The sequence below is a fragment of the Lutra lutra genome, chromosome 2 (assembly GCF_902655055.1).
Source record: "Lutra lutra chromosome 2, mLutLut1.2, whole genome shotgun sequence".
Classification (NCBI taxonomy): domain Eukaryota; kingdom Metazoa; phylum Chordata; class Mammalia; order Carnivora; family Mustelidae; genus Lutra; species Lutra lutra.
This window is the reverse complement of record NC_062279.1, coordinates 58227037-58254903: the sequence shown is the minus strand read 5'-3', so window position 1 is coordinate 58254903 and position 27867 is coordinate 58227037. Positions and strand designations below refer to the sequence as shown.

The window sequence follows — 27867 nt, the reverse complement described above, 5'->3', positions numbered from 1 at the left end:
TTTTCTTTCTCACGTTTTAAATTTAAATAAGAACTTAGCTTTCTGCTCTGCCCTGTCTCTCATTTATGGCAAAATTCTCTCATAGCCTAATAATACTAATAGCTTCTAATATTTATTGGGCGCTTACTATGTCCCAATCACTGTTAGTAGTTCATTATATTAGTTCAGTTGGTCCTCTAAAAAACTGTGGGTGTTAGGTCCTTATGTCACCATCATTTGACAGTTGGATAATCTGAGACAGAGGAAGATTAAATAATTTGTCTAAGAGTAAAGAACTAGTAATTGGCAGAACTGGGATTTGGAATTAGATCGTCTGTTCTGTCTCAGAGCCCATGTTATCTTCTGTGCTACATCACTTCACATCCTTGTTCCCTTCCTACTATCTCAGAAGAAGCATTAACTCTCTCAGGAAGACCCTGCCTTTGGGATATCCTTGATCTAATACAACCCTTTCCTACTTTATAGCCTCTATGACCTGTTCATCTGTAGTTTTGACTTTGCTACATTCTCAGTTAAGAGTAGTCTTTCATCTCTACATCTTTTGTTTTCATTAGATATTCACTATGTAGATTTGCTATAATGAAAGGGTTTTCTCTCCACTCCCAGGTAGGTCATCAGTGATCTAATCACCACAGCATGGCCTTTTTAAGACTGTTTCCTGTTGTGTGAGATACTGCAGTGTTTTGTCACTTTCTTGGAATATTGCACTTAATAAATTTTTGCTAAAAGAATAAATAAGTTACTTAACTGTCTTTTCTTTTTTTTTTTTTAAAGATTTTATTTATTTATTTGACAGAGAGAGAGACAGCAAGAGGAGGAATACAAGCAGGGGGAGTGGGAGAGGGAGAAGCAGGCTTCCTGCCAAGCAGGGAGCCTGATGCGGGGTTTAGTAGGGTCCTGGGATCCTGACCTGAGCCAAAGGCAGATGCTTAACCCACTGAGCCACCCAGGTGCTTAACTATCCTTTCTTGACTGTGGAGTTAATATTTTACTGATTTTTCTATCCTGTCCTTAGAAGTTGCTTTTCTCTCATTGTTGGCTATACCCCTAATTATACAAAAGTCTTTTATTTCTAGAGAACATTTCTACCTCTTGTATATTTTTGTCAGTCTCTTTAATTTAGCATATCTGTAGTTTATGTTAACATCTTCCTGAAAACCAGCCTCTCTGCAGATGTCCTCTTTGCTTAATTGTGTTAACCTTTACCCAGGCTTGAAACTCTAGTGTCCTCTTCAAATTGTTTTTGTTAGATCCAATTAGTATTTACATTTTGCTTACTCTCTTCTTCTTTATGACTCTCACTTTCATTCCCACTACTAATAATCCATCCCATTTTGAACTTAATTCTGGACTACTGCAGTGGCTTATGCTTTCATCCTCTATCTCTTGCTGGGTTAATTCTTGTCTTTTAACTTTTAACTGTACAGCAGTTTTCAGTATGTCCCCAACATTTATGAAATTAAATGCAAATTCCTCAGCCTATTATGTAAGCCTTCTTGGTCTGGCTTCAACTTACCCTACTTTTTAAACTTCTGTAGCTTTACATTGAAAATGTCCTGCTTTCTATCAAGTCTACCATATATCTTAAAATATGTGCATTCCTGTTTTTGTGTCTTCACATAAACCAGCTTGTTTGCTCTCAGTGGCATCTCCATGTCTTCACTGCCTGTCTAAAGCCAGTTCTTCACCTGTTTTCCATGACTGTCTCCCCAGCACACACTGAGTTCCTCTCTTGAACTCTGGACACATTTATTATTGTATGTGTGTTTTATCACATATATTTTTATCACTTACACATTTAGTTTTGTGAATGCCCATCTGAAAACATGCAAACATACAAACATAGAGCATGAAACAACTATGTCTTATACCTTTTGGCATACCAAGTACTTAGGTACTTTTTACGAATCAGGTACTAAATTAACATCGTTTGAAAATGATGCAAATACTTCACAATATTTTTAGATGGATTAAAATGAGAAATTAGGGTTTGCTGTTAGGGTTTGCTAGCAGCCAAGAAACAAGAAACCAATAAAATAATAGAGAAAAGCAAGGAATTATTGGCTGGGCTGAAGGTTATTTCTAGGAATTAGGGATAAAGTTATAATCAGGAAAAGGTATAGTCTTCTGAAGTGCTGATCATATTCTGTTCCTTGGAGTGTAGTAACACAAGTGTTTGCTTCATAAATGTTAAAGTATGTTTATATGTTTTATGTTCTTTTTAATGTATATATTACTTTATATTAGAAAAAATTCTAAAACACTAAGAATATATATACTTTATTTACTATTCAGTTCTGCTCACCTTTCCTTTAAATTATTTTTTGTTTGTTTGTCTGGTCTAAGACCATGGCTCATAACCAGGCATGATACCCACCCTCCCACCCACCCAGGAGACATTTCACAATGTCAGGAGACATTTTTAGTTGTTAACAATGGAAAGTAGGGTGCTGGTGGATAGAGGCCGATGAAGCTGCTAAACATCCTACAGTGTAATAAACAGTCCCTTACAACAGAATTAATCCCAGATGCTGTAGTGTTGAGGTTGAGGAAAGGATGGAATCCTTGAAAGCCAGAGCACTTTGTTGAATGAGACCTACCTTGTGTCACTGTCCTGCGACCCTTCCCTTTAGTCATCTTGTTTTCTTTCTGGTACTCCAGGCTAAGAGAAGAAGTCGTTGATATGATTTCCTGATTTTCTTCTATTTTTCTGATACTCACAAATGTTAAAGCCACTGTTGTCCATCGCCTAGGGTGACAGGAGTTGATGATGTTATCTGTAGGTCATTCTTTTGGTAGTTTCAAGTTTATGCCTTGAAATATTATGATCTTGATAATGCTAGGTGCTTTACTTCCAGGGTGAAAACCAGGACAGCTGCCAAATATGGCCTTTCAGCACAGCCTCGCCTGGTGGATATCATCGCTGCGGTCCCACCTCAGTATCGAAAGGTCTTAGTCCCCAAATTAAAGGCAAAACCCATCAGAACTGCCAGTGGGGTGAGTAGTTTGGTTCATGAAATATTGATTGCGTATCTCTTCTGCCAGAAATCCTTGCCTCCATGTAACATCCTAGATTCAGTTTAATAAAATCCATGTATTATGATTTGTGCTGCAATAGAGACACGTGCAGAATGTTATGAGATCATGGTGAGGAAAAACACTCATTGTGCTTCAAGGAGTAGATGATATTCTGATGGCCGTAAAGGTATAAATTGAGGCTTGGTGACAATCTCAATATGATAAATATTGTCAGCCATTTTAAGCTCATGGCTTTCGATACAATTGATACTTATAAAAGGTACTTTTATTTTTAAACGATTTTGTTTGTTTAAGAGAGACAGAGAGAGAGCACGTGAGCAAGAGATGAGGTAGAGGGAGAAGGAGAGAATCAGGCAGACTCTGTGCTGCGTGCAGAGCCCGATACTGGGCCCAATCTCACAATCACGACCTGAGCTGAAATCACGAGTAGGACTCTCAACAGACTCAGCCACCCAGTCACCCCTTGTACTTTTGAAAGGTAATTAATGGTACAAAGGCATTTTGTATATGGTATTTGTGAAGTGACTGACATCATGGGAAGCATTATGGAAGTCCAGAGGACAAAGATGTCCCTGAAGTAAAAGAGACTAGGGAAAGCCCAAGAGAAAGCATGGCACTCACTTGACATACAAATGATGCCCATATAAGCAGAGAAGAGTAGGCTTGAAAAATAATGGGACCAAAGGCACAAGGAACTAAGGCATAGAGGTAGAGGTGTTATAAGAGTATGATGTGTGCAGGGAACAGTGAGTATCTCAGACTGACTGGGGTTGATAATTGATTTGAGAAAGCAGTAGAACATTAGGTTAAAGAGTTAGTTTGGGAATGAGCTTGTAAAAGATCTTAAATGTCCTGTAAAGAAGCTGGGTAATAGGAAACTGTTAAAGATATTTGAGGAGAGTGATAAGAACAAAATAGACTTCCAGGAAATTAATTTGGATTCAAGATGTGGAGTAGCTTGCTGCCAAAAAGACCAGTTAGGATACTCTTGGCTTGATCAAGGTGTAAGGTTAAGAGCTAGAATTAGGGTAGGGGCTTTAGGATAAAAAAGATGAGTGTGAAAGATAGGATTTGGACCCTCTTAAAACATGATATCCTGAATTAAATTGTGTGTTTGTGGTATGATCATAGAAATTCAATCTGTTATTTGGATGGGAGTATTATACTTGGTAATAACAGTTTATGTTGACTTGTTTGGTGGTCTTATCTCCTGGATCATATTGCATTTGTAGTTAATTGAACCCTAAAACTTTTATATACAATGTATCACCAATCCTGGTCTCTTCTCCCTGTACGTAAGTGTTTTTGTTTTATTTATTTGTACCTAGTGTAAAGGGTTCTTTAAGAGAAATTAATACCGTTGAACAACATGGGTTTGAACTGCATGGGTCCACTTACAGGCAGATTTTTTTTCCCCATAGGTACAGTACTACAGATGTATTTTCTTTTTTCTTTCTTTCTTTTTTTTTAAAGATTTTATTTATTTGACAGAGAAAGAGATCACAAGTAGGCAGAGAGAGGAAGGGAAGTAGGCTCCCCACTGAGCAGAGAGCCCAATGTGGGGCTCAATCTCAGGACCCTGAGACCATGACCTGAGCCGAAGGCAGAGGCTTATTAACCCACTGAGCCACCCAGGCACCCCTACAGATGTATTTTCTTTATGATTTTTCTGAAACTTCCTTTTTGCATAGCTTACTTTATTGTAAGAATACAGTGTATAATACTATAGCATGCAAAATATGTATTAATTGATGGTTTCCGTTACCAGTAAAGCTTCTGATCAACAGTAAGCTATGAAAGTAATTAAGTTTCTGGGTAGTCAAAATTTACATGTAGATACTCAACTGAGTTGAGTGGTTGTCGTCCCTTAACTCCTGCTTGTTCAAAGGTCAGCTGTATTTTCAAATCCCTTACCTCCCATTTTTCCCCTCAGGGCAAGCACTTTTAACTCTTAGCTGATTTCTTGGCGTCTGCTTCCATATCCCCAAATAACACACTCTGTAGATAAGTCTTGACGTTTCACATTTCAGCATTATGTATGAGCTTGCCACTATGGAAGACAAAAATTTATCAACTTTTCAACCTAATAAGCCTGGCTTCCATGACACCACTCTCTCTCTCCTTTTCCTCCTACCCCTGATTACTTTGCTTTCTTTGAGGTCTATTCTTGTTCTGCTTGCTTCTAAAAATTGTTGTTTTCTGTGGTCCTGGGTCCACTGTTCTTAGTACCATACATGCCTTCTTTGGTGATCTTATCCATTGACATTTCTAAGTATTGTTATATGCTGACTTCCAGCTCTGACCACTCCTCAAGCTTCAGGCATTTGTCGAAGTGCTTATTAAACATCTCTCCTTTGACTGCCTATATACCCTTAAGTATAACATAACCAAAACTAACCTCAAACTTGCTCATGCATCTTTTGTCTCCATCCTAGTCCATGGTGCCTCTATCCACTCAGTTTCCAAAAGATGTGAAATGCATTGTCCATTCCTACCACCAATGGTAGGAATATTTTGGCCTTCATTATTTCTTGTTTAGATTATTTTGGTCTTTTCCTAACTAGTCTACTTTTTTTACCTGCACCAAATCCATCTTTGACAGTGTCACCAGAGTGAATTATTAAAAATATCAGAAGTACAGGGAGAGGTTGGAAGATGGCAGAGTAGGAGGAACCTAGGCTCACCTCATCCCACAAATACAACTAGGTCACTATCAAATCATCCTAAATACTCCAGAAATTGACCTGAAGAATTGCAGAACAAACTACACATCTAAAGGTAGAGAAGAGGCCACATTGAAGAAGGTGGTAAGTGTAGAGATACAGTTTGGGAGAGAAAGAGATCATGCCACTGTGGTTGAGAGTGAGCCACAGTGGCAGAGGAGGGTGAGAGACAGACTAACACTGTCATACCAAGGAGACACAGGGAAAATGAATCCCCATAGCAATTGGCTTGGCAAGTGAGAGGGGCTGAATTTTGGGAGTTCTTGCAACCAGTGGACATAAAGACTGGAATTTTAAAGGTCAGTGGGCTTGGCTAGGATAGAGCCCAGAGGGCATTGCACTGCTTTTATAAGTTAGGCAAACAACCCATGACATATAGTGTATAAACAGTAATCTGAAGAGCACCTGGAACACACAGTGCAGAGGTTATTTGCTCATCTCAAGATCATATCCCAGAGAAGTAGAGTTCAAGGAGAGACCTTTCCACGAACAAGGAACTAACGGGCACCATTTCCCTCCTGCATCCCTCATTATAAGCACATGGCCACCTGTGGGAATCAGTGTAGTGCCCACATTTGCTACCTAACTTGCTTATACCAACCCCACTTCAAGTGCCTTTACTCCTGTGGAACCGCCTTTCTCTGTCGTGCTTGCCTCAGTCCCAACTTGGCCAGTCCCCTCCCCAGAAGACAGACCCAAAGTCCTGCTTACACTGTGTCTCCTGACTCAGAAGTTTTGTGGAGCTCCTGTTCAGATAGCAGTGGTGACAGGTTTCATTCACAAGCTGACCATAGCACACCTAGTTAAAATGTACTACATTCAGGTCTGGGGCCAAGCACTGCTCACAAAAGGCAAAGAGAGCCTTTGAAGATGACTTGCCTAAAGGGTAGAACAGCTGGGATAAAACAGCAAGCATGTGCACCACACATTGGTGACATTCCCAGAAGCACCAGGCCCTGAAGAACTGGGTACAGTACACAGCAGTGCAGTACAGGACTTTTTCATAAGGCCATACCCTCAACAGGAGATATAGCTGACTTTCCTAACACACACAAACAGGCACAGAGACTTAGAAAGAATAGGACAGAAGAGAAAAGAAAAAGATAAGGCCACAGCCAGAGATCTAAGTGAAGCAGATATAAGTAACATGTGTGATGGGGTACTTAAAGCAGTGATCAAAAGGATACTCACTGGACTTGAGAAAAGAGTAGAAGACATGAGTGAAGTACTTAAGACAGAGATAAGGAATAACATAGCAGAGATAAAGAGCTCAATAAATTAAATGAGAAACACACTTGATGGACAGAATACCAGGATGGAAGAAGCAGAGGAGTGAATTAATGACCTATAAGACAAAGTAATGGAAAATAATCAAGCTGAACAAAAGAGAGAAAAAAGAATTATGCAAAATTTGAGTAGAGTTAGGGAACTCAGTGGCTCCATCAAATATAATAACCTTCATATTATATGTGTCCCAGAAGAGGAGGAGAGATCAAGGGGGGGGTGGCAGAGAATTTATTTGAGGAAATAATAGCTGAAAACTTATCTAATTTGAGGAAGGAAACAGATATCCACATCCAGGAGCAATGTGAACACCCAATAAAAGCAACAAAAGCAGATCCACCCCAAGACATAATGTAATTAAAATGGCAAAAAGTAGTGATTAAAAAAAAAACTATATCTTAAAAGGAGCAGAAGATAAGAAGACAGTTCATAAAAGGGGAAACTCCCCATAAGGCTATCAGCGGATTTTTCTGCAGAAGACTTGCCAGGCAGAAGAGAGTGGCATGATATATCTAAAGTGCTGAATGGAAAAAATCTTCAGTCAAGAATACTCTATCCAGCAAGGCTGTCATTCAAAATAAAAGAGGAGATAAAGAGTTTCAAAGATAGGGGTGCCCAGGTGGCTCAGTTGGTTAAGACTGCCTTCGACTCAGGTCATGATCCTGGAGTCTGAGGATCGAGTCCTGCATTGGGCTCCCTGCTCAGCCGGGAGTCTGCTTCTCCCTCCGACCCTTTCTCATACTCTCTCTTACTCTTTCTCAAGTAAATAAAATCTTAGCCAAAAAAAAAAAAAAAAAAAAAAAGAGGACTCTTGGAGTGGAAAGGAAGATCAAAAGTGACAATATGAAGGTAGGAAACACAAAAGCGGTAAAAGTGAATATTTATGTAAAAAATCAGTTAAGGAACTCTCAAAAGGATATAAAATATAACACCATATAGCTAAAAGATAGGGAGGAGAGGAGTAAAGAATGGGTTCAAACTCAGCCATCAACTTAATATAGATGGCTATATGCATATGTTATATACAAACCTAATGGTATCCACAAATCAAAAAATAATAGGTATGCAAAGAATAAAAAGAAAGGAATCCATATATATCACTAAAGAAAACTAGCAAACCATGAAAGAGAAAAAGAGAAGGACCAGGGGCGCCTGGGTGGCTCAGTGGGTTGGGCCGCTGCCTTCGGCTCAGGTCATGATCCCAGGTCCTGGGTTCGAGCCCCGCATCGGGCTTTCTGCTCGGCGGGGAGCCTGCTTCCTCCTCTCTCTCTGCCTGCCTCTCTGCCTACTTGTGATTTCTCTCTGTCAAATAAATAAATAAAATCTTAAAAAAAAAAAAAAAAAGAGAAGGACCAGAAAAAACATCAGAAACAACCACAAAACAAGGAATAAAGTGGCAATAAATATGTATCTATCAATAATGACTTTGAATGTAAATGGACTAAATTCTCCAAAAGACACAGGGTGACAAAATGAGTTAAAAAACAAGACCCACCTATATGCTGCTTACAGGAAACACATTCTAGACCAGTTGACACCTGCAGACTGAAAGTGAGGGGATGGAGGAACATCTCTCATGCAAATGTGTATCAAAAGAAATCCGGAGTAGTGATACTTATATTGGACAAAATAGACTTTAAGGGCGCCTGGGTGGCTCAGTGGGTTAAGCCTCTGCCTTCGGCTCAGGTCATGATCTCAGGGTCCTGGGATCAAGTCCCGAGTCAGGCTCTCTGCTCAGCAGAGAGCCTGCTTCCTCCTCTTTCTCTCTGCCTGCCTCTCTGCCTACTTGTGATCTCTCTGTCAAATAAATAAATAAAATCCTTTAAAAAAAATAGACTTTAAAACAAAGACAGTAATAAGAGACAAAGAAGGACACTATATAATAATAAAGGGGACAATCCAACAGAAGATAAAATAATTGTAAATATTTATACACCCAACATGGGAGCACCCAGATATATTAAACAGTTGATAACAAACATAAATGACAAACCATAGTAATGCAATAATAACACAGGGCTTTTCCAGCCCCCTTAAATTGATGGGCATATCATCCAACTAGAAACAAGGAAATAGTAGCTTTGAATGACACATTGGACTAGATGGGTTTAACAGATACATTCAGAACATTCCATCCTAAAATAGCAGAATACACATTTTCCGAAAAGATGACATATTAGGCTACCAAAAAGCCTCAGCAAATTCAAGAATATCATACCATGCATCTTTCCTGACCATAACACTATGAACCTAGAAGTCAACCACAAGAAAAGATCTGGAAAGGCTACAAATACATGGAGGCTAAATAACATGCTATTGAACAATGAATGGATTAATTAGGAAATAAAAAATTAAAAAATACATGGAGATAAATAAAAATGAAAACACAATATTCCAAAACCTTGGGATGGACCAAAAGCAGTTCTAATGGGGAAGTTTGTAACAATACAGACCTACCTCAGGAAGCAAGAAAAATCTCAAATTAACAACCTACTCTTACTCCCAGAGGAGCTAGAAAAAGAACAAATGAAACCTAAAAGTAGTAGAAGGAAGGAAATAACAAAGATTAGAGCAGAAATAAATGATACAGAAATTAAGCAAATAATAGAACAGATCAATGAAACCAGGAGCTGGTTCTTTGAAAAAAAATCAATAAAATTGATAAGCCTTTAACAAGACTTATCAAGAAGAAAACAAGAGAAAAGACTCAAAATCACAAATCAGAGAGGAGAAATAACAACCAACATCATAGAAATACAAGAAAGTATTATGAAAAACTACATGCCAACAGATTAGACAGCTTACAAGAAATAAATTCCTAGAAACATGTAAACTACCAAAACTGAAACAGGAAGAAATGAAAAATCTGAAGAGACTGATCACCAGCGAAGAAATTGAATCAGTAAACAAAAAAAACTCCCAACAAACAAAAGCCCAGGACTGGATGGCTTCACAGGCAAATTCTACCCAATTTTTTTTTTTAAAGATTTAATTTATTATTTGACAGAGAGAGACACAGTGAGATAGGGAACACAAGCAGGGAGGGTGGGTTAGGGAGAAGCAGACTTCCCGCTGAGCAGGGAGCCTAATCCAGGACTCGGCTCGACCCCAGAATCCTGGGATCACGACCTGAGCCGAAGACAGACGCTTAACCGACTGAGCCACCCAGGTGCTCTGTCTCTGTTGCACTTTTATACACCAATAATGAAACATCAGAAAGCAAAATTAAGGGGTGCCGAGGTGGCTTTCAGTTAAGCATCTGACTCTTGATTTCAGCTCAGGTCATGATCTCAGAGTCATGAAATCAAGCCCCATGTCGGGCTCCATGCTCGGCATGGAATCTGCTTGAGATTTTCTTTCTCCCTCTGTCCCTCCCATACCCTCCCCCTGGCTCCTGTTCACGCTCTCTCTCTCTCTCTAAAAGAAATAAAATCTAAGGAAAATGAAATTAAGAAAATAGTCCCATCTATAATGACACCAAAAATAATAAGATACCTAAGAATAAACCTAACCAAATGGGTGAAAAACCTGAACTGTGAAAACTGTAAAACACTAAAGCAAGAAATTAAAGAGGACACAAAGAAATGTGAAGACATGCCATGCTCATTGATTAGAAGAACAAATATTGTTAAAATCTCCATCCTATCCAAAATCTACACATAATGCAATCCCTATCAAAATGTCAATAGCATTTTTCTTAGTACTGGAACAAACAATCCTAAAATTCATATGGAATCACTAAAGACTCCAAATAGCCAAAACAACCTTGGTTGGGGAGTGGGGAGCAAAGCTGGAGGGATCACCATTCCAGACTTCAAGTTCTATTACAAAGCTGTAGTAATCGAAACAGCATGATACTGGCACAAAAATAGACACAAAGATCAGTGAAACATAATGGAAAGCCCAGAAATAAACTTCCAGCTGTATGGTCAATTAGTGTTTGACAAAGCAGAAAAGAATATCCACTGGGGAAAAGATAGTCTCTTCAACAAACCAGGTATTGGAAAACTGGGTGGCAACAGGCAGCTGAAAGAAAACTGGACCACTTTTTTCCACCATACACAAAAATAAATTCAAAATGAATTAAAAGACCTAAATGTGAGACCTGAAACCATAAAAATCCCAGAAGAAAACACAGGCTGTAACTTCTTTGACATCAGCCATAGCAACTTCTTTCTAGATATATCTTCTATTATGGGGATATTGTGGCTACATCAGAATAAAAAGCTTCTGCACATCAAAGGAAACAAGAAGCTACTGAATGGGAGAAGATATTTGCAAACAACATATAAAGAACTTATACAACTCAATATCCATCCAATTAAAATGGAATAAAAATGGGCAGAAAATGGATAAAAAATGGGCAGAAAACATAAGCAGACATTTCTTCAAAGAAGATATCTAGATGGCCAAAAGACATGAAAAGATGCTCATAATGACTTACCATCAGAGATAGGCAAATCAAAACCACGATGATTTATCTCCTCACATTTGTCAGAATGGCTAAAAGCGGCAACACAAGTTATAGCAGGTGTTGACAAGGATGTGGAGAAAAAGGAACCCTCTTGTACTGCTGGTTGGAATGCAAACTGGTGTAGCCACTGTGGAAAATAGTATGGAGGTTCCTCAAAAATTTAAAAGTAGAACTACGCTACAAACCAGTAATCACACTACCAAATATTTACCCAAAGAATACAAAAACAGTAACTGAGAGGGGAACATGCACCCCTATATTCATTGTGGAATTATTTACAATGGCCAAATTATGGAAGCAGTCCCAGGTATCCATCGATTCATGGATGGATAAAGGAGTTGTGAGATATATAGATATAGATATATGATGGAATATTATTCAGTCATTAAAAATAATGAAATCTTGCCGTTTGCAATGATATAGATGGAGTTGGAGATATGCTAAGTGAAATGAGGCAGTCAGAAGAAGACAAATACCATATGATTCCTCTCATGTGTGGAATTTGAGAAACAAAATAAATGAGCAAAGGGAAAAAAAGAGAAATTAGGAAACTGCCATTAAGTATATAGTACAAACTGAGGGTTACCAGAGGGGAGTGGTTTAGTGGGATGGGTTAAATAGGTAATGAGATTAAGGAATGCATTTGTTGTGATGAGCACCAGGTGATGTATGGAATTGTTCAATCACTGTATTGTACACCTGAAACGTGTAATACAATGCTGAAAGTTAACTAACTGGAATCAAAATAAAAACTTTAAAAAAATTAAAAATACAAAAATATCAGAAGTACATACACAGGTGATTGTTATTCCTTATCTGCTATGATCCTGATCTTCATGCCTTTTTTTTTTTTTTTTAAGATTTTGTTTATGTATTCATGAGAGACAGAGAGAAACAGAGGCAGTGGGAAAAGCAGGCTCCCTGTTGAGGGACTCAATTCGAGGACCTTGGGATCATGACCTGAGCCGAAGGCAGACGTTTAATCCACCAAGTCAGCCAGGCACCCCAGTCTTCGTGTTTTTATTTCTGCTGTTACCCTGGTGGTGCTTTGTTGTTATGTTTTTGTTTTTTTTCCTGTTTTTAACAGAGCAGTTTTAGGTTTACCTAAAAATTGAGCAGAAAGCACACAGGGTTCTGCTATACTTCCTTTCCTTCCTGCCCAGGTTGCCCTTGGCATTGGTTTGGCACATTTGTTAAAATTGATGAACCAATATTGCTACATTATTATTAAGTGAAGCTTATAGATTATATTGGGGTCACTCACAGTAGTGTGTATTGTGGGTTTTTTTTTTTTAAAGATTTTATTTATTTATTTGAGAGAGAGACAGTGAGAGAGAGCATGAGCTAGGAGAAGGTCAGAGGGAGAAGCAGACTCCCCATGGAGCTGGGAGCCCGATGTGGGACTCGATCCCGGGACTCCGGGATCATGACCTGAGCCGAAGGCAGTCGTCCAACCAACTGAGCCACCCAGGCGTCCCGTGGGTTTTTTTTTTTTTTAAGATTTTATTTATTTATTTGACAGAGATCACAAGTAGGCAGAGAGGCAGGCAGAGAGAGAGGAGGAAGCAGGCTCCCCACAGAGCAGAGAGCCCGATGTGGGGCTCAATCCCAGAACCCTGAGATCATGACCTGAGCCGAAGGCAGAGGCTTTAACCCACTGAGCCACCCAGGTGCCCCTGTATTGTGGGTTTTACCAATGCATAATGTCATGTGTCCACCATTTCAGGATCATGAGGATTAGTTTCCCTTCCCTAAAACTCCTCTATTCATCCTTTCCTTTGCTCCAAACTTCTAGCAAACTGATCTATTTACTGTCTCTGTAGTTTTAACCTTTTTCAGAAAGATGTACTTGGAATCAAATAGTATGTAGCCTTTTCAGATTGGCTTCTTTCACTTAGCAATATGCATTTAAGGTTCACCATGTCTTTTTAGTGGCTTGGTGCAGCTCATTTGTTTTTAGAACTGAATAATATTCCATTGTCTGAATGTACCACATAGGTGACTATTGAAGGGCATCTGGGTTGCTTCCAGTTTTTGGCAATTATGAACAGAGCTGCTATAAACATTGTTTGAAGGGTTTTACGTACACCTAAGTTTTCAACTCATTTCAACTCATTTTATGTACACATAAGTTTTCAACTCCTAGGGTAAATACCTAGGAGCATGATTGCTGGATTATATCATAATCCATAAAGCTAAACCTTTGTGAAATTGCCAAACTGTCATCCAGGCGGCTGTGCCATTTTGTATTCTTACCAAAAGTGAGAATTCCTGTTGCTCAACATGCTTGCTAGCATTTGGTATTGTCCATGTTCTGGGTTTTGGCCATTCGGATAGGTGTGTGGTAGTATTTCATTTTAGGTTGCTATTCTAACAGGTAATATCTCATGGTTTTAATGTGCATTTCCCTGATAATTATTGATATTGAACATCTTTTCATGTGTCTGCTGGTCATCTGTATGTCTTCGGGAAAATGTTCAAGTCCTCTGCTCATTATTTAATCATATGTAGTTTTGCTATTGAGCTGAGTTTGTAGTATAGTTTGGATATTAACCCCTTATTGAATATATGATTTACAAATATTTTCTTCCAGTCAGTAGGTTGCTTTTTCCTTTTGTTGATGGTTTACTTTGCTGTGCAGAACCTTTGTAGTTGGATGTAGTCCCACTTACTTGTTTTTGCTTTTGGAGTCCGTTCCAAAACTTCAGCACCCAGACCAATGTCAGGGAACTTCTGCCTGTGTTTTTTTTTCTAGGAGTTTTATGGTTTCAGGTCTTAACATTCAAGTCTTTAATCCATCTTGAGTTAATTTTTTGCGTATTATATAAGATAGTGGTCTAGTTTTGTTCTTTTGCATGTGGGTGTACCGTTTTCTCAGCACCATTTATTGAGAAGACTGTCCTTTCCCCCACTTGTATATTCTTGGTTCCTTTGTTGTAAATTAACTGATCATATATGAGGGGTTTATTTCTGGACTCTCTGTTCTGTTGATTTATTTGTTTTTATGCCAATATCATATTGCATAGTATAGTTTGAAATCAGGGAGCGTGATACCTTCATCTTTATTCTTCTTTCCAATATTGTTCATTTTGAGCAAGGTAGCATCTCCCAGGCTTCTCCTCTGTAAAGTTAATCTTTTCCATTTTGTAATTAAGAAGCTTTGTGCGGTGATGTACTTTGAATTCCTTATCACATTTTCAGTTTACTTATTCATTTATTTGTATGAATGGGTTAATGATTTCCAGTTTGATGGTTATAATCTGTTACTGTCATTATTTATTTTGACTACAGATGATCCTTGATTTGACCAGTGAGAGCCTTCAGGCTGGTTTCTGTTGTCTTTCTAAAATGTCCCCATCATTTTTCGAGCAGTTTCTAGCTTTCTGTCCTAATAAAATGGTCCAGGTTCATCTTGTCCTTTCTTTGCTCCATGTCTGGAATCAGCTGTTTCTCCACAGACCCCTGGTTTTTTTTCAGTGGAGAAGGGTATTTAGAAACCAAGATCTGAGTGCTAATATACTCATTGATATTAGGGTGTTGCTGCTCCTAGCCCATGTCAGTGAACCAAGCTAGGAAATATGTATGTATACATACATACGTATGTGGACACACATATACATAACACATTTACATTTATATTTATTTGTATATGAATATACTTATTGAAAACTGTGAGTTCACAGCAATACCTTCTGTCATATCCAAGTTCTCTCCCTTTTCATATTTATAACTTCCTTCTCCAATACTAAGAAACCTGGCTTGCATTCACCTTAGTCTATACCCTTATTTGGCCAATTCCCCACGTATGTAACCATACTTCTATCTCTGTCATCACCCCCTTTCTGAGGCACATACTGTTCTCAGATCAGGAAGGCTCTGACAGACTCCTCTGAGAATATTTTGCACACACTCTGAAGTATAGCTCCTAGTTTAATACTGTGCTCTAAATATTGTGGTCCAATAGTTCCGTGAGGAGGTTGAGTTAGAAAGATTAGGCCTAGATATAATTTTATATCTTTATTGCATAAAATAATTTTTTCTTGTAGGCTATTTTAGTAAAATAAAGAGAGTGAGAGAATGGGATCACTTTGACTTTGAAAAGTATTAATTCCTTATTTTTCACTTAATTTATAGGTAAAATATAATCCAAGCTAGTATATAAGTGCATTTGTGTATTTTAGAGATTTAAACACTGAAAAGAGGTCACCCTTACACCCACTGCTCAGCTTAAGAAATACAGCATTACAAATACACTGAAGCCCCTTTTGAGCCATTTTCTTTTTTTGTATTTTACCTTATGTACCATTTCCTGATTGCATTCATTTCCCTCCTTCTGTGAGATAACCACTCTCTAGGATTCTATATTCATTATTCCATGGTAGCTTTTTTTATTAATTTTTTTTTTTTTTTTTTTTTGTAGATTGCTGTTGTGGCTGTGATGTGCAAACCCCACAGATGCCCACACATCAGTTTTACAGGAAATATATGTGTGTAAGTGTGGATACTTTTCATAAGTTGTGTGCATGTGTACTTTAAATGAATTAGTTAATCCCCTAGAATCCTAATCAGTGTATGCTGGTTAATATTTGAAACTTTGGTTCAGTAGATTAATAAGTTAGTTCTTTGAAACAAGCAGCCATTGATAGGATGTTTCACTGCTTTAAAAATGAAACATACAAAGATTTTGATATATTGCAATAAACAAAAAATACATAAGTTCTAGAACTCAAGAGTGACATTCTATCAACTTAATAAATGAAACATGGAAATATGAGCCGCCTAAATTCTAAATGTCAGAAATTTAAAATGAGTTTGCATCAGAAAAGTATCATTACAAAGTTATCCCTATAAATAACCTTTAAACATCTTAATTTTAGATAATTGGAAAAATAGCAGAAGAATATGCGTGATTCTGGGTAGGAAGATTAAATGAGAGAAAAGTTTTCCTAAGTGTAGTTACCGAGAGCACTGTGAGTATCATTCCAAACCTAGGAAAACTTAAATCCTCTTACTTGTCCCTAAAAGCATAAACCTCTAAAATAACAGTGACTGCAACATTCTGAAAATGACTACAATAATGTAGACATATAATGTTCCTTATATGTTTCCTGTGTTTACTTGTTCATAGAAAATAAATTAATTGTAGATACTGCAAAGATAGACTCTTCTATTAGGATTTGAAAACAAAGCTTGTTTGCTCTCGGGATTTTATGGAGACTGCAGATACTTGATCTAGACTGTTGGACTGAGTTTTGTATCTGACATCCTTCTTTGGTTGTATTGGCAGATACTGCCCTGGTGGACCTGATTCAGATTTTGAATATTCAACCCAGTCTTATACTGGATATGAGGTAAAGTGATGTGAAGTCGTCCTGAGGAAGTGTAACATTGTACTTTGACCTATAGTATGCTTGTAGAAGTACTGGCTTTCTTAGATTTTTAAATTTTTTTTTTTTCTCCTGAAGGTAGAAGTTGTTCATTCATCAAATATTTGCTGACTATCTACATATACTGCTCTAGTCACTAGAAAAATACTTATATAAGCACTTGTTATATATGTCAACTATTTCAAGTGCTTTACAACTTTAAACCATATAGCAGCATCTTGAAGGTAGATACTGTTACTATCCTGGTTTTATGATTGAGGAAATAGGCTTAGAAGTCCTAAACATCTGGCCCAGAGACACACTGCTATGTGTGACAGAGCCAGGGTTTGAATTCTTTGTTCCTCACCACCACGTTATACTGCCTCTACAGCAGTGAAAAATGGACAAGGTCCGTGATCTTACAGAATTTACATTCTAATGGAGATAGAGAAGAAAGAAGAAAATATCAGGTACTAGTAAATGCTAAGCCAAGAAGTAAAATAGAGTAGAGCTGTAGAAGCTGAGTAGGTACTTTAGCCTTGGTGGCTGGCAAGTGACTGTCTAAGGAGATGATATTTGGACTGAGTCCTGAATGACATGAAGGAGCCATGCAGGAATATCAGGAGAGAATGTTCCCAGTGGAGAGGATAGCTAGAACAAGGAGCTGTAGCAGGAATGACAGTGGGGTATACCAGGACTTATGGGTAAGGGGAAGAATGAGATTGGAAAGACAGATGACATAGGGAGTTTGTAAGCTGCTCATAGAGTTTGGATTTTATTATAGGTGTCAAGAGAAGCCATTGTGGTTGAAGGCAGAGGGATGGTCTGTTCCAGTGTAAGGTTTTAAAAAGATCATTTGATGCTGTGTGGGTAAGGTAGAGTAAGGACAGGGTGCAAGCAGGAGAACAGCAAGCAGGCTTTTGAAGCAGTGAGCCTCTGCAGAAGAGGTCAGCAGCCAGCAAACCACTGGACGTTTTCTTATATATGAGATTTCACTTTTTCCTTGTTTTCCATTGTTCAAATTGTTAAAAATACAAAAGGAATTATTCAGTGAAAAAGCTCCCTCTCATTTCTGTCCCCTAGCCACCCCTTTCTGCTCTAGCAGAAAGTGACCCTGGAGGTTTCATAAGTGTTTACACAAAGATAAATATGATTCAAGGAGATGCCCTGCTGGTCAGATACTTAAGACAGTGGGGTAGGAACTAGCCAGATGCTATTCAGAACATCATTTTGATCCCTAACAAGACTGAAAAAGGAAGGAGCACAAAAGAAGTTTATTTTTAATACAGTCCTTTTGAAACTACTTATTATTTTTATTGAATGTGGGCCCAGCAGGAGATTTTTCTCTTTTTTTCTTAGCCAACCTCCATGCGAGCTATCCGTGCTAGATATGACCCTTATCTACAGACAAGACACCGAATAGAACAGGTAAGTTTTTAAAAAGCATTTTTAAATTCGGTTTTTGTACACTGAAGGTATTATTGTTTGATTTGAGTTGAACCTGAAATAACTAAAAGAGTGTCTTTCCCCTTGGTAAGTTTAAGTATCCATCTGAAGGAGGGAGACTAGTTTGCAATACCCAGCAAAGTCAGAAACGCTACTTCCTTTCGTGACTCTATTATTGCTTTAAGGTTTTATATTCTCTAAATTTCTTTCAACTTGTACAAACTCATTTACCAGACGAAATATACAGATGTAGATGTGTGAAAGTCCTTAGACAGTAGGTGGATGGATTGAATATTTGCTTCCATATGCCACATAAAAAGTATCGTGCCTGGTTTGCCAGGGTGGGAATAGAGAATTGACTGCAGAAGGGTACGAGGAACTTCTGGGAGTTGTGTAATTGTTCTGTATAATGACTGTGGTGGTAATTACATAACTCTAAACACGTAACCAAACTCATGTGGTTGTACACTTAAAAAATAATTGATTTTATTGTATGTAAATTATACTCCAATATAACCAATTAAAAACAAGTCCTGTGTCAACAGCCTTGCTCTGTTTGGGAAATCTAAATGTTAATATAGTTTTTCTCTTTTATAATTCTATTTTGAACTTATCCAACTTAAAAAAGTATGACCATTAATTTTTACAGTGACGTCTGGTAGGGCAACTACAAAATCTCCAATGGAAAGTAGTACATCCATGTCCTTAAGTCATTTCTGTGTTTGTTTAACTAGTATTAGTGAATGCCAGCCAGTTTAGATTTTTCACTTCACTGTCACCCAAGCACGTGTTCATCACGATTGTCAGCTGTAGGAAAGGACCCCTGCCTGGGTGGAACCTACATAGTTTAGAAAAGCATCTTCTAAGATGACCGTTGCTTCAGTTTCTTTTTTAACCGTGGCATTTAATTCATTTAAAATGTTTCAATAGCATATGAAATTTTTATGCTTTCTGGAAAGGGAATGGGTTTTAAAAGATTTGGAAACTACTGTAGAACATAAACAATGAATTTTGGAATACTGGAAAAAAATAAAATTTAATTTAAAAAAAAGGAAAAGAAGCTACTGTAAGCAGTGATTCTTTTCTTAACTGTAAATACACTAGAATCACCTGAGTATCTTTTCCAAAACATATGCCAGCATTTCACCTCTAGAGTTCAGTTAAGTGTAGTTTATGGTTCTGGCAAGATATTTTGAAAAAGCTACCAGAATGATTTTGTCGTGTATCCCTTGTAAACAATCACAGATAGAAAGCTTTCTTTATGTGTGTGTGTGTACACAACTTACACACTCAAATACATATTTGCGTGTGCATGCGTATGTATATGTGAATGTTTACATACATATATTCATATGCATAAATTGTTACTTGCCATTTTCAGAAACAAACATTTTAGAAGGTGCCTTTTTGTCCATATTAAGTGTAGACATCCTTTACACAGTGCATTAATTTGACTTTATAATTTGGTAGTCCCCTTGACCCAGTTTTTCTCAAGCCTAAAATATGGCAAGAAATTTTTTTTTAATTGAAGTGTAGTTGACACACAATATTACATTAGTTTCAGGCATCCAGCCTAGTGGTTCAACATGTCTATTTGTTATGCTGTGCTCACCACAAGTGTAGCTACCATCACTCACCCTACAGTGCTGTTACGGTATCATTGACTATATTTCCTATGCTGTACTTTTTATCCCCATGACTTATTCATTCTGTAACTGGAAGCCTGTATCTCCTACTGCCTTTCAGCCATTTTTTCCATCCCTTCACCCACTTACTCTCTGGCAACCATCAGTGTGTTCTCTACATTTATGGCTCTTTCTGCTTTTTGTTTATCTGTTTTTGCTTTTCAGATTTCACATATAAATGAAATCATATGGCATTTGTTTTTCCTCTATCTGACTTATTCTCCTTAGCACAATACCCTCTAGTTCCCTCCATGTTTTTGTAAATGACAAGAGCTCATTCTTTTTTATGGCTGATTTATATTCCATTGTGTATATATATATACCACATCTTCTTCATCCCTTTGTCTATCAGTGGACTCTTGGATTGCTTTCATCTTGGCTATTGTAAATAATGCTGCAGTAAATAGAGGAGTGCATATATCTTTCCGAATTTGTGTTTTTGTTTTTCTTTGGGTACCAACCTAGTAGTGGGATTACTCATACTGATTTCCTATTTTTAATTTTTTGAGGAACCTAAGAAATTTAAATACCTGTTCTTAAAATTTAGAATCTTGGCTTGTTATGTTTGACAAAATGAAAAATCTGTACTATTCTCTCCACTAGAGAGAGATACTATTTCATATTTTATCAGACTTTTATTTTCCTTTTTTCCTCCAGAGAGCAGTGCCACCTGTGCTCATAATCTTCACAACTGATTTAAAACTTCAAAGTTTTGATTTAAAATTGCCTTCTTAATTTTTCTTTGTAATGTAGTGTTCTTTTTCTTCCATTGGCATCAAGTCTTGATTATGTTGCATATAGTCATCTTTTTTGTCCCCAAGGCTTACTGCAAATTCTGACATAAAAATACATAATCAATAAATATTTATTATATTGCACATTGTATTGTATTATTATATTTGCCCTTCCTGCTTTCTAGTTTATATTCTCCATGTTTTTAAATTCCCACATATGGATTGATGTTAAGCTTCTTTCTGATTCTTTATAATTCTCCCTTTCCCTCCATGAGCTATAATTTTTTTTTCCTTTCAGACTCCAGAGTCTATTTTTTTAATCCACAGAATTTGCTAAATATGTCTAATTGCTTTTCATTTTTAAACTATACTGATGAAGATGCTACAAAATAAAATTAGAAATTCGCAGTGCCTTCTTAGGGTAGTTGACTATGTCTAATGCTGATGAATTTATATGTTTTTCAGTTAAAACAACTTGGTCACAGTGTGGATAAAGTGGAGTTTATTGTGATGGGTGGAACATTTATGGCCCTTCCAGAAGAATACAGAGATTATTTTATTCGAAATTTACATGACGCCTTATCAGGACATACCTCCAACAATATTTACGAGGCAGTCAAGTAAGAAATCCTTATTTTACCATATTCTCCAGAGTGGTTATCAGCTTATCCTCCTAGCCGCAGCCTTTGAGAATTCCTTCTGCTCTACATCTATGTTCCTAGTTCTTTTTTGGTGGTGCGGGGGTGGGGTGGTAGATTTTGTTCATTTCATTTGCATATTTTTGATGGATTATATTTAAAATACATTTTTTCTAATTTATTGAGATATAATTGATGTACAGCATTGTAAAATTTATGGTGTACAGCATAAAGACTTACATATATCGTGAGATGGCCACCACAGTCAACTTAATTAGCATCCATCACCTTACACATTCCTAGTTCCCATAGTTATGTCTATTTGTGGGAAAGGACTCTTTTCATTGAAAAAATTAATTTTTTAAATAAGTGCATATGGTTCACTGACAGTAGTATCCTCTGAGAAAGAACGATCCATAAAATCACTGAAGGTTTTTCAACCATAGGCTGGTCTAAACTACTAAACTAAAACTAAACTAGTTGAGTCTTTAAACCACTCAAAAAGAGCACTAAGGGTACACTTTATGTAAAACATCTGGCTGCCATGAAATCAATGAAACAAGTGATTATTATTTAATAATTTATTAATGACTACTAAATAATTTCTGTTCATGAATGAGATGATTTATTCATTGTAGTTGATAAAGCAAAATAGAATTATACATTCTTTTGATATCTCATCTCAGTTTTTAAGCAAGAAGAATAATAAGTTTTATATATAGTTATTTAAAAAGTAGGTTTTAAAGTAGGTTTTATTTTCACAAGTTTCAGGAAAACCTAGTTAATTACTGTATGCTATTCCCTCTTATTTACTCAGTGTTTATGGAGGGCCCACTAGGTGTTGTGCACTGCTTTCGGCACTAGGAATAAGGATATCCTCACTCTTGAGGTGCTTATTTCTACTAGTTCAACAAATAAACAGGAAAGCTATGGTAGAAATAGACTACTACAATAAAGAACAAGATTATTCTCTGGACAACATGGTCGTATTTAAGCTGAGACCCAATGTATAAGGAATAATTAGGCCAAGAGCAGAAAAAATAAGACAAAAATCACTGAAATGGGGAAGATCTTGGGGTCTTCTAGGAACAGAGAGGAGGCCACTGTGACTAGACTCTAGTGAACAAAGGAGAGAATATCATGAGGTGAGCTTGCAGAGTTAAGTACGTACAGGCCAGAGAATATAATGCTTTGGAGGATCCAAAATTTTATTTGAAGCGCAGTAGAAAGTAGGTGGTTTTAAGCAGGAGAGTGACACATTCAGGTTGATGAGAAGGTCATTCTGTCTATTGTCTGGGTTATGGATTGGAGGATTACAAGAGTAAAAGTGAGAAGCCAGATAGAAGACTATTATGTCCATCATAGCTCACTCGAGGATGGTGGCAGTAATGATGGAGAAGAGAGGATGGATTAGAACTCTGTTTTATTGCTGCAAATGACAGGACTTTGGGTTGGTTTGGGGGTAAGAAAGGAAAGAATCAAGCATGATACCCAACTTTTGGTTATAGGAAATGGTTGATGGGTAGGGCCATATGCTGAGATGAAAAAGACAGAGAGAAGAGCAGGTATGTGGGAGAAAACCAAGAATTTTACTTTGGATATGTTAAGTTTGAAATATCTAAGGTACATTCAAGTGGAGATTTGGGTAGACTATACAAGAGACATCTAGGCTGGCAATGCAAAATTGGTGGTTATCAACCTATACATGGCATTTGTAGCCATGCAAACAGATAAGATCACCTAATATGGTAAAGTTATCAGTCTCTGAGGTATATATACTATGTGAAAAAGCAATTTTTAGAGCCAGTTCTTACAGTATGGATCCCATCAGTTTTGTGTACCTGCACATAAATGTAAATGCAGGGACATGTGTGTAAATGCTTAGAAAATGTAAATGCATGGAAGAGATAGTAGAGTGATGATTGATGGTTATTCCGGGCATTAGAGCTGAGGAGGAAGGGACATGGGAGATGGGGATAAAGGAGGACATATCATGTGCTGGGCATTGTGGTAAATACTCATTTTTTAAAAACTTACAGTAAACCTTTGAATTAAGTATTTATTTGTTTTTAAAGATTTTATTTACCTATTTGAGAGAGAGAGAGCACAAGCAGGGGGCAGGACAGAGGGAGTGGGAGAAGCAGGCTCCCCGCTGAGCAGGGAGCCAGATGCCAGGACCCATGGATCATGACCTGAGCTAAAGGCAGGCACTTACCAACTGAGCCACCCAGGCACCCTGAGTTAAGTATGTAAACTACCCCTGTCTTACAGGTAAGGAAACTAAGGTACAGAGATTAAGCAACTTGTCAAAATTACACAGGTAGTTGGTGGCCAAGTGGGGCTGTGAAACCAGGCAGCTTTGCTTTCAGAGCCTGAGCTTTGCTCTAATGCAAGAAACTGTGCTAGATACAAAAATGTATGAAAGTGTGTGTGTCTATGTGTATATGAGCACACATGTGTGTACATCATTAGAACTTCAAAATATTGGGACGCCTGGGTGGCTCAGTGGGTTAAGCCGCTGCCTTCGGCTCAGGTCATGATCCCAGGGTCCTGGGATCGAGTCCCGCATCGGGCTCCTTGCTCAGCGGGGAGCCTGCCTCTCTCTCCACCTCTGCCTGCCTCTCTGCCTGCTTGTGTGCTTTCTCCCTCTCTCTGACAAATAAATAAATAAAATCTTAAAAAAAAAAAAAAGAACTTCAAAATATTGGAAGAAATAGGATCTCTCTGGAGTTTTTTTAATACTCCTCTTCCTGTGTTCAGGCTTTTTTCTGGCTTCTCTTTTATATTGGGGAGGGAGGGTCACATAGGTAAGGACAAAGTTGTTCAAATAGTGCCCCTCTTAGAGAATTTTTTTGTAGATTAGTAAGTGCAGCCAAAGTTTGAATGAACCTAAGGGTATTATAAATAAAATGGTTCTTGGCACATAGTAGCCATAAGTAAATGTGTGAATACATTTTGAATGAATAATCAGTCTGTAGGTGAAATACTGACAGCTAACGACAGGTAGGGCAACCTCTTAGATTACGGACACTTTTTGTGTTCTTTCTACTTTCCCTGTCCCCTTAACTATCAAGGGTATCTCGAGAGATTTGTATAAAGAGTTCAGCAACTGGGAGAGTGTGTGAGGAACCGACTTTGATTGGTTCTAGAGAATGTGATGGGTTAATTCTATGTCCATGAATCTAGACTTTTAATAACAGCTGGGTGTGATCTCTTCCTCCTACAGGATCTTTAGTAGGAAGATGAGATGATGACCATATTTTTACTGCTTATTTTACTGCTTATTTGAAATCTTGATCATTCATAAATATAAGTCATGCTTAGTAAAACACTGAAATCTTTGAAACTTTAGAGGAATAATGTAGTCCAACCCATTCTTCTTAATACTGAAAATCAGGTGATAGCTTAGAATAAAATGTAATTTGAGAGGAAGCAACATTAATTTGTTCAAAGCCCCATGACATTGAAATGGCAACTGTACTTCAGAATTACTAAAATTCATTTAACTCTGAGAATTCTGTAACAGGATAATCTGTCAAGACCATTGAATTTTTCTACCCACACTTAGATATTACACACTCTTTTCTCAGTGCAGCTCTTCTCGTGTTGAAGACCTTATTTGCTAAGTGGAACTGAGTTGACTGTCTTGGACTTGCCCCACCCTCCTAACCTCCATAAAAGTTTGCCACAAAGCTTTTCATAGTCTATAGTTTGAGTCCCCTGGGTCATATGAGCTAAGCTGACTGAAGATCTGCATAATTAATTTTTAGGATGCAGCTAGTTTGACATTTTTATCAATTGAAACTTTAAAATTTTTGCTTTATTCTTAGTATGAAGTTTTAGCTTTATTTTTGCAGAGAGTTCTAGTGCCTTTCATAAGTTGTCTGTTATTCATGTAAAAATAGAGTATATATTATAACTATCCAGCTTCAGAGCATGATAGGTTTGTAGAAAAAGCCCTTTGGAGAAGGAAGCCTCTTTCTATAATGGACTAGGCCAAGCCAGTGTTGTTTTATTTCTGTTCTTGAATTTGCCTCAAGAGGGCAACAGACACTTTACTTTCAGATGAAAATTTATATATGATTTGAGTCTTCATTGCAACAAATCTCATGAACAGCTCTTGGGAAGTAATAAAAGTACAATCTGGGAGCCATAAAACCATCCATGAATGTTACACCGAATCATGGCAACCTACATTTGACATGTTTTGTTCTTTCTCTTGGTCTCTATACTTTTATGAGATAATCTGGAAAAAGCTGATTTGTGGTACCTTGTTTATTTTGTTGAGGTAAATTTTTTGCTACTACTACATTTTTGCTACCATACTTAAAGATGGCATTAGTTTTTCAGAAAATGTTATATAGTTTAAAGAAATAGCAGTCTGGATTGTGCTATAGAACTAGAGACCTAGAAGACCATTTTCAAATGTTAACATTTTGTGAAATAAAGAGCAGCCCAGAGATGATGTGTTTTGGACATAATGTGTTTTCTTCAAAAATTTTTGGATGAGCTCTTTACCTCTCCGTTTTCTATGTTCTCTTGCACTAAGGGTATTTATGAAGACTGGCTGGGTTACCCAGTGTGGCTGACCTTTCCCAGATGTTAAGTAATGAGTTTCATGTTTATTTTAATGTTTGTTGCTATTAGTTTATTATTGCTGAGTACAAATACGCAATACTGATTTTAATTAGCACAGCAGAGGTTTTAGTTTAAAAACTTAATTTCAAATTAAGTTAAAAATTACATAGTGACAGATGAATCCATAATAATGTTTAAGGTTAAAAGTCTTCATTCAAATTGCAGTTACCTCATGTTACCCTCCTTTGTTATCCAGTGTCTAACCTGATCAAAGTTTAAGCCATGTTTAAGCCTGATCAAAATTTTGTTTTTTACTTAAAAGATTAAAAGTTAAGGTAAGGAAAAGCCCCCCAGAGTGAACCTGGTTTCTATTTACAGCAAATTAGTAGCAAAAAGTATGTTCTATCCTTGCAATAGAAAAATTGGAAAGCTAAGTAAAAGAGTTCAAGGACAAAGCAGGTATGGTTTCTGTCAAGGTGCATTAAATCAAGCAAAGTGATTATCACTCATTTCTATCAGCTAGACTGAAACTCCAGTTGTCTCCAGAGAGCAAAACTCCTGGTGACTGTTGTCCTCTAAAAATCATAGCTTGGAGATGAAAAGGACCGGCAGTAGGATCTGAGTCACCCATTCACTGGAATGCAAATATTGCCAAATAACTCAGAATAACCTTTTAAAATAGTTTTATTCCTTTTTAATCAGTCCTGCCCAGCAGCAGTTTTACATTCAATCTTTAATGCTTTTTGGCTGTTTTTAAAAGATGCAATTTCAAAGGGTGGTTACCCATCAAGAAGTGGGTGAGTCATACCTTCTCCCAGTGGAATTTTTAATTCATTTCCGTTTCTTCCTCTTTTTGCCCCTCATCAATGACTTTAAATCCTCCAGCTGTGTCCTTATGTGTCTTGGAAAAGCTGGTGTGCTAGATAATGCTGGGTAGCAGGCCTAGAAGACAGTTTCGTAGATTTGCAGAAGTTAGGAAGAAAGCAAAAGCAACCTCAGAGGGCTTGAAAGTGATTATTTTCTTCCTTGCTGCCCTGGGCATTATTTCTGGCACACTTCAGACTTCTTGCATTTCTGAGCTTTGGCTTTAATATATTCCTCACCCCTCACTTTATATATTGACCTCTTTTGCTTCCTCCCTTGATCAACCAGATTTTCATGGGTGGTGACCAGGATCCTTAACTTTGGCAGTCCAACCTAAAATACGATCTCAGTCATATTAGCTGCTGTATTTCTTCCAAAATACAGAATTTTTCAGTGAGCACTGCATGCTTGTCACCTGGATTCTGCAGTACTTCCTTTATCACATACTTATCCAGCTATCCATTTTTCTACCCATCCATGGATCCCTCTTTTTTTTTTTATGTATTTCAAAACACGTTGCAGGCTTCAGTACACTTCTTTCCAAATATAGTCCACTGTGTTTTCTTTTGAAGTAAATTTACATACAATGAAGTGCAAAGATCTTAAGTGTATCTTTTGATGAGTTCTAATAAACATATATACCCGTGCATCAAAACGCTGTCATGATATAGAACGTAACCGTCATCCCAAAAAGCTTCCTCGTGCCCCTTCCCAGTAAATTCTCACCTGTATCTCCCAAAGGCAACCATTATTCCCCCTTTTTCCCCCTTCCATACAGCCATATACTGTTTTGTATAAGGCTTCTTTCACTGAGCTTAATATTTGGAGATTCATCAGTGTTGTTGGGTATTTCAGTGGTTGTGCTGAGCAGTATTCCATTGTATGCATGACCACAGCTTATCCATTCTATCAGTGGACACCTGGGCTATTTCCAGTTTGCAGTTATTACGATAAAACTTCAATGAACATACTCATACAAGTCTTACTGTGAATATTGCATTTATTTCTGTTGGGTAAGCCAGAAGTAGAATTGCTA

General features: G+C 37.5%; 1 protein-coding gene across 2 annotated transcripts in view; it reads left to right on the top strand.

Moving 5' to 3' along the window:
• The window catches only part of ELP3 (elongator acetyltransferase complex subunit 3), a 104083-nt gene that overhangs the window by 3600 nt on the left and 72616 nt on the right, over nt 1-27867 (top strand). For both annotated transcript variants that reach the window (XM_047717495.1, XM_047717496.1), the window contains exons 3-7: nt 2859-2997; nt 15941-16011; nt 16808-16871; nt 18246-18314; nt 21217-21371. In XM_047717495.1, coding sequence (XP_047573451.1) covers nt 2859-2997; nt 15941-16011; nt 16808-16871; nt 18246-18314; nt 21217-21371 — 498 coding nt within the window. The remainder of the gene's footprint in view (nt 1-2858; nt 2998-15940; nt 16012-16807; nt 16872-18245; nt 18315-21216; nt 21372-27867) is intronic.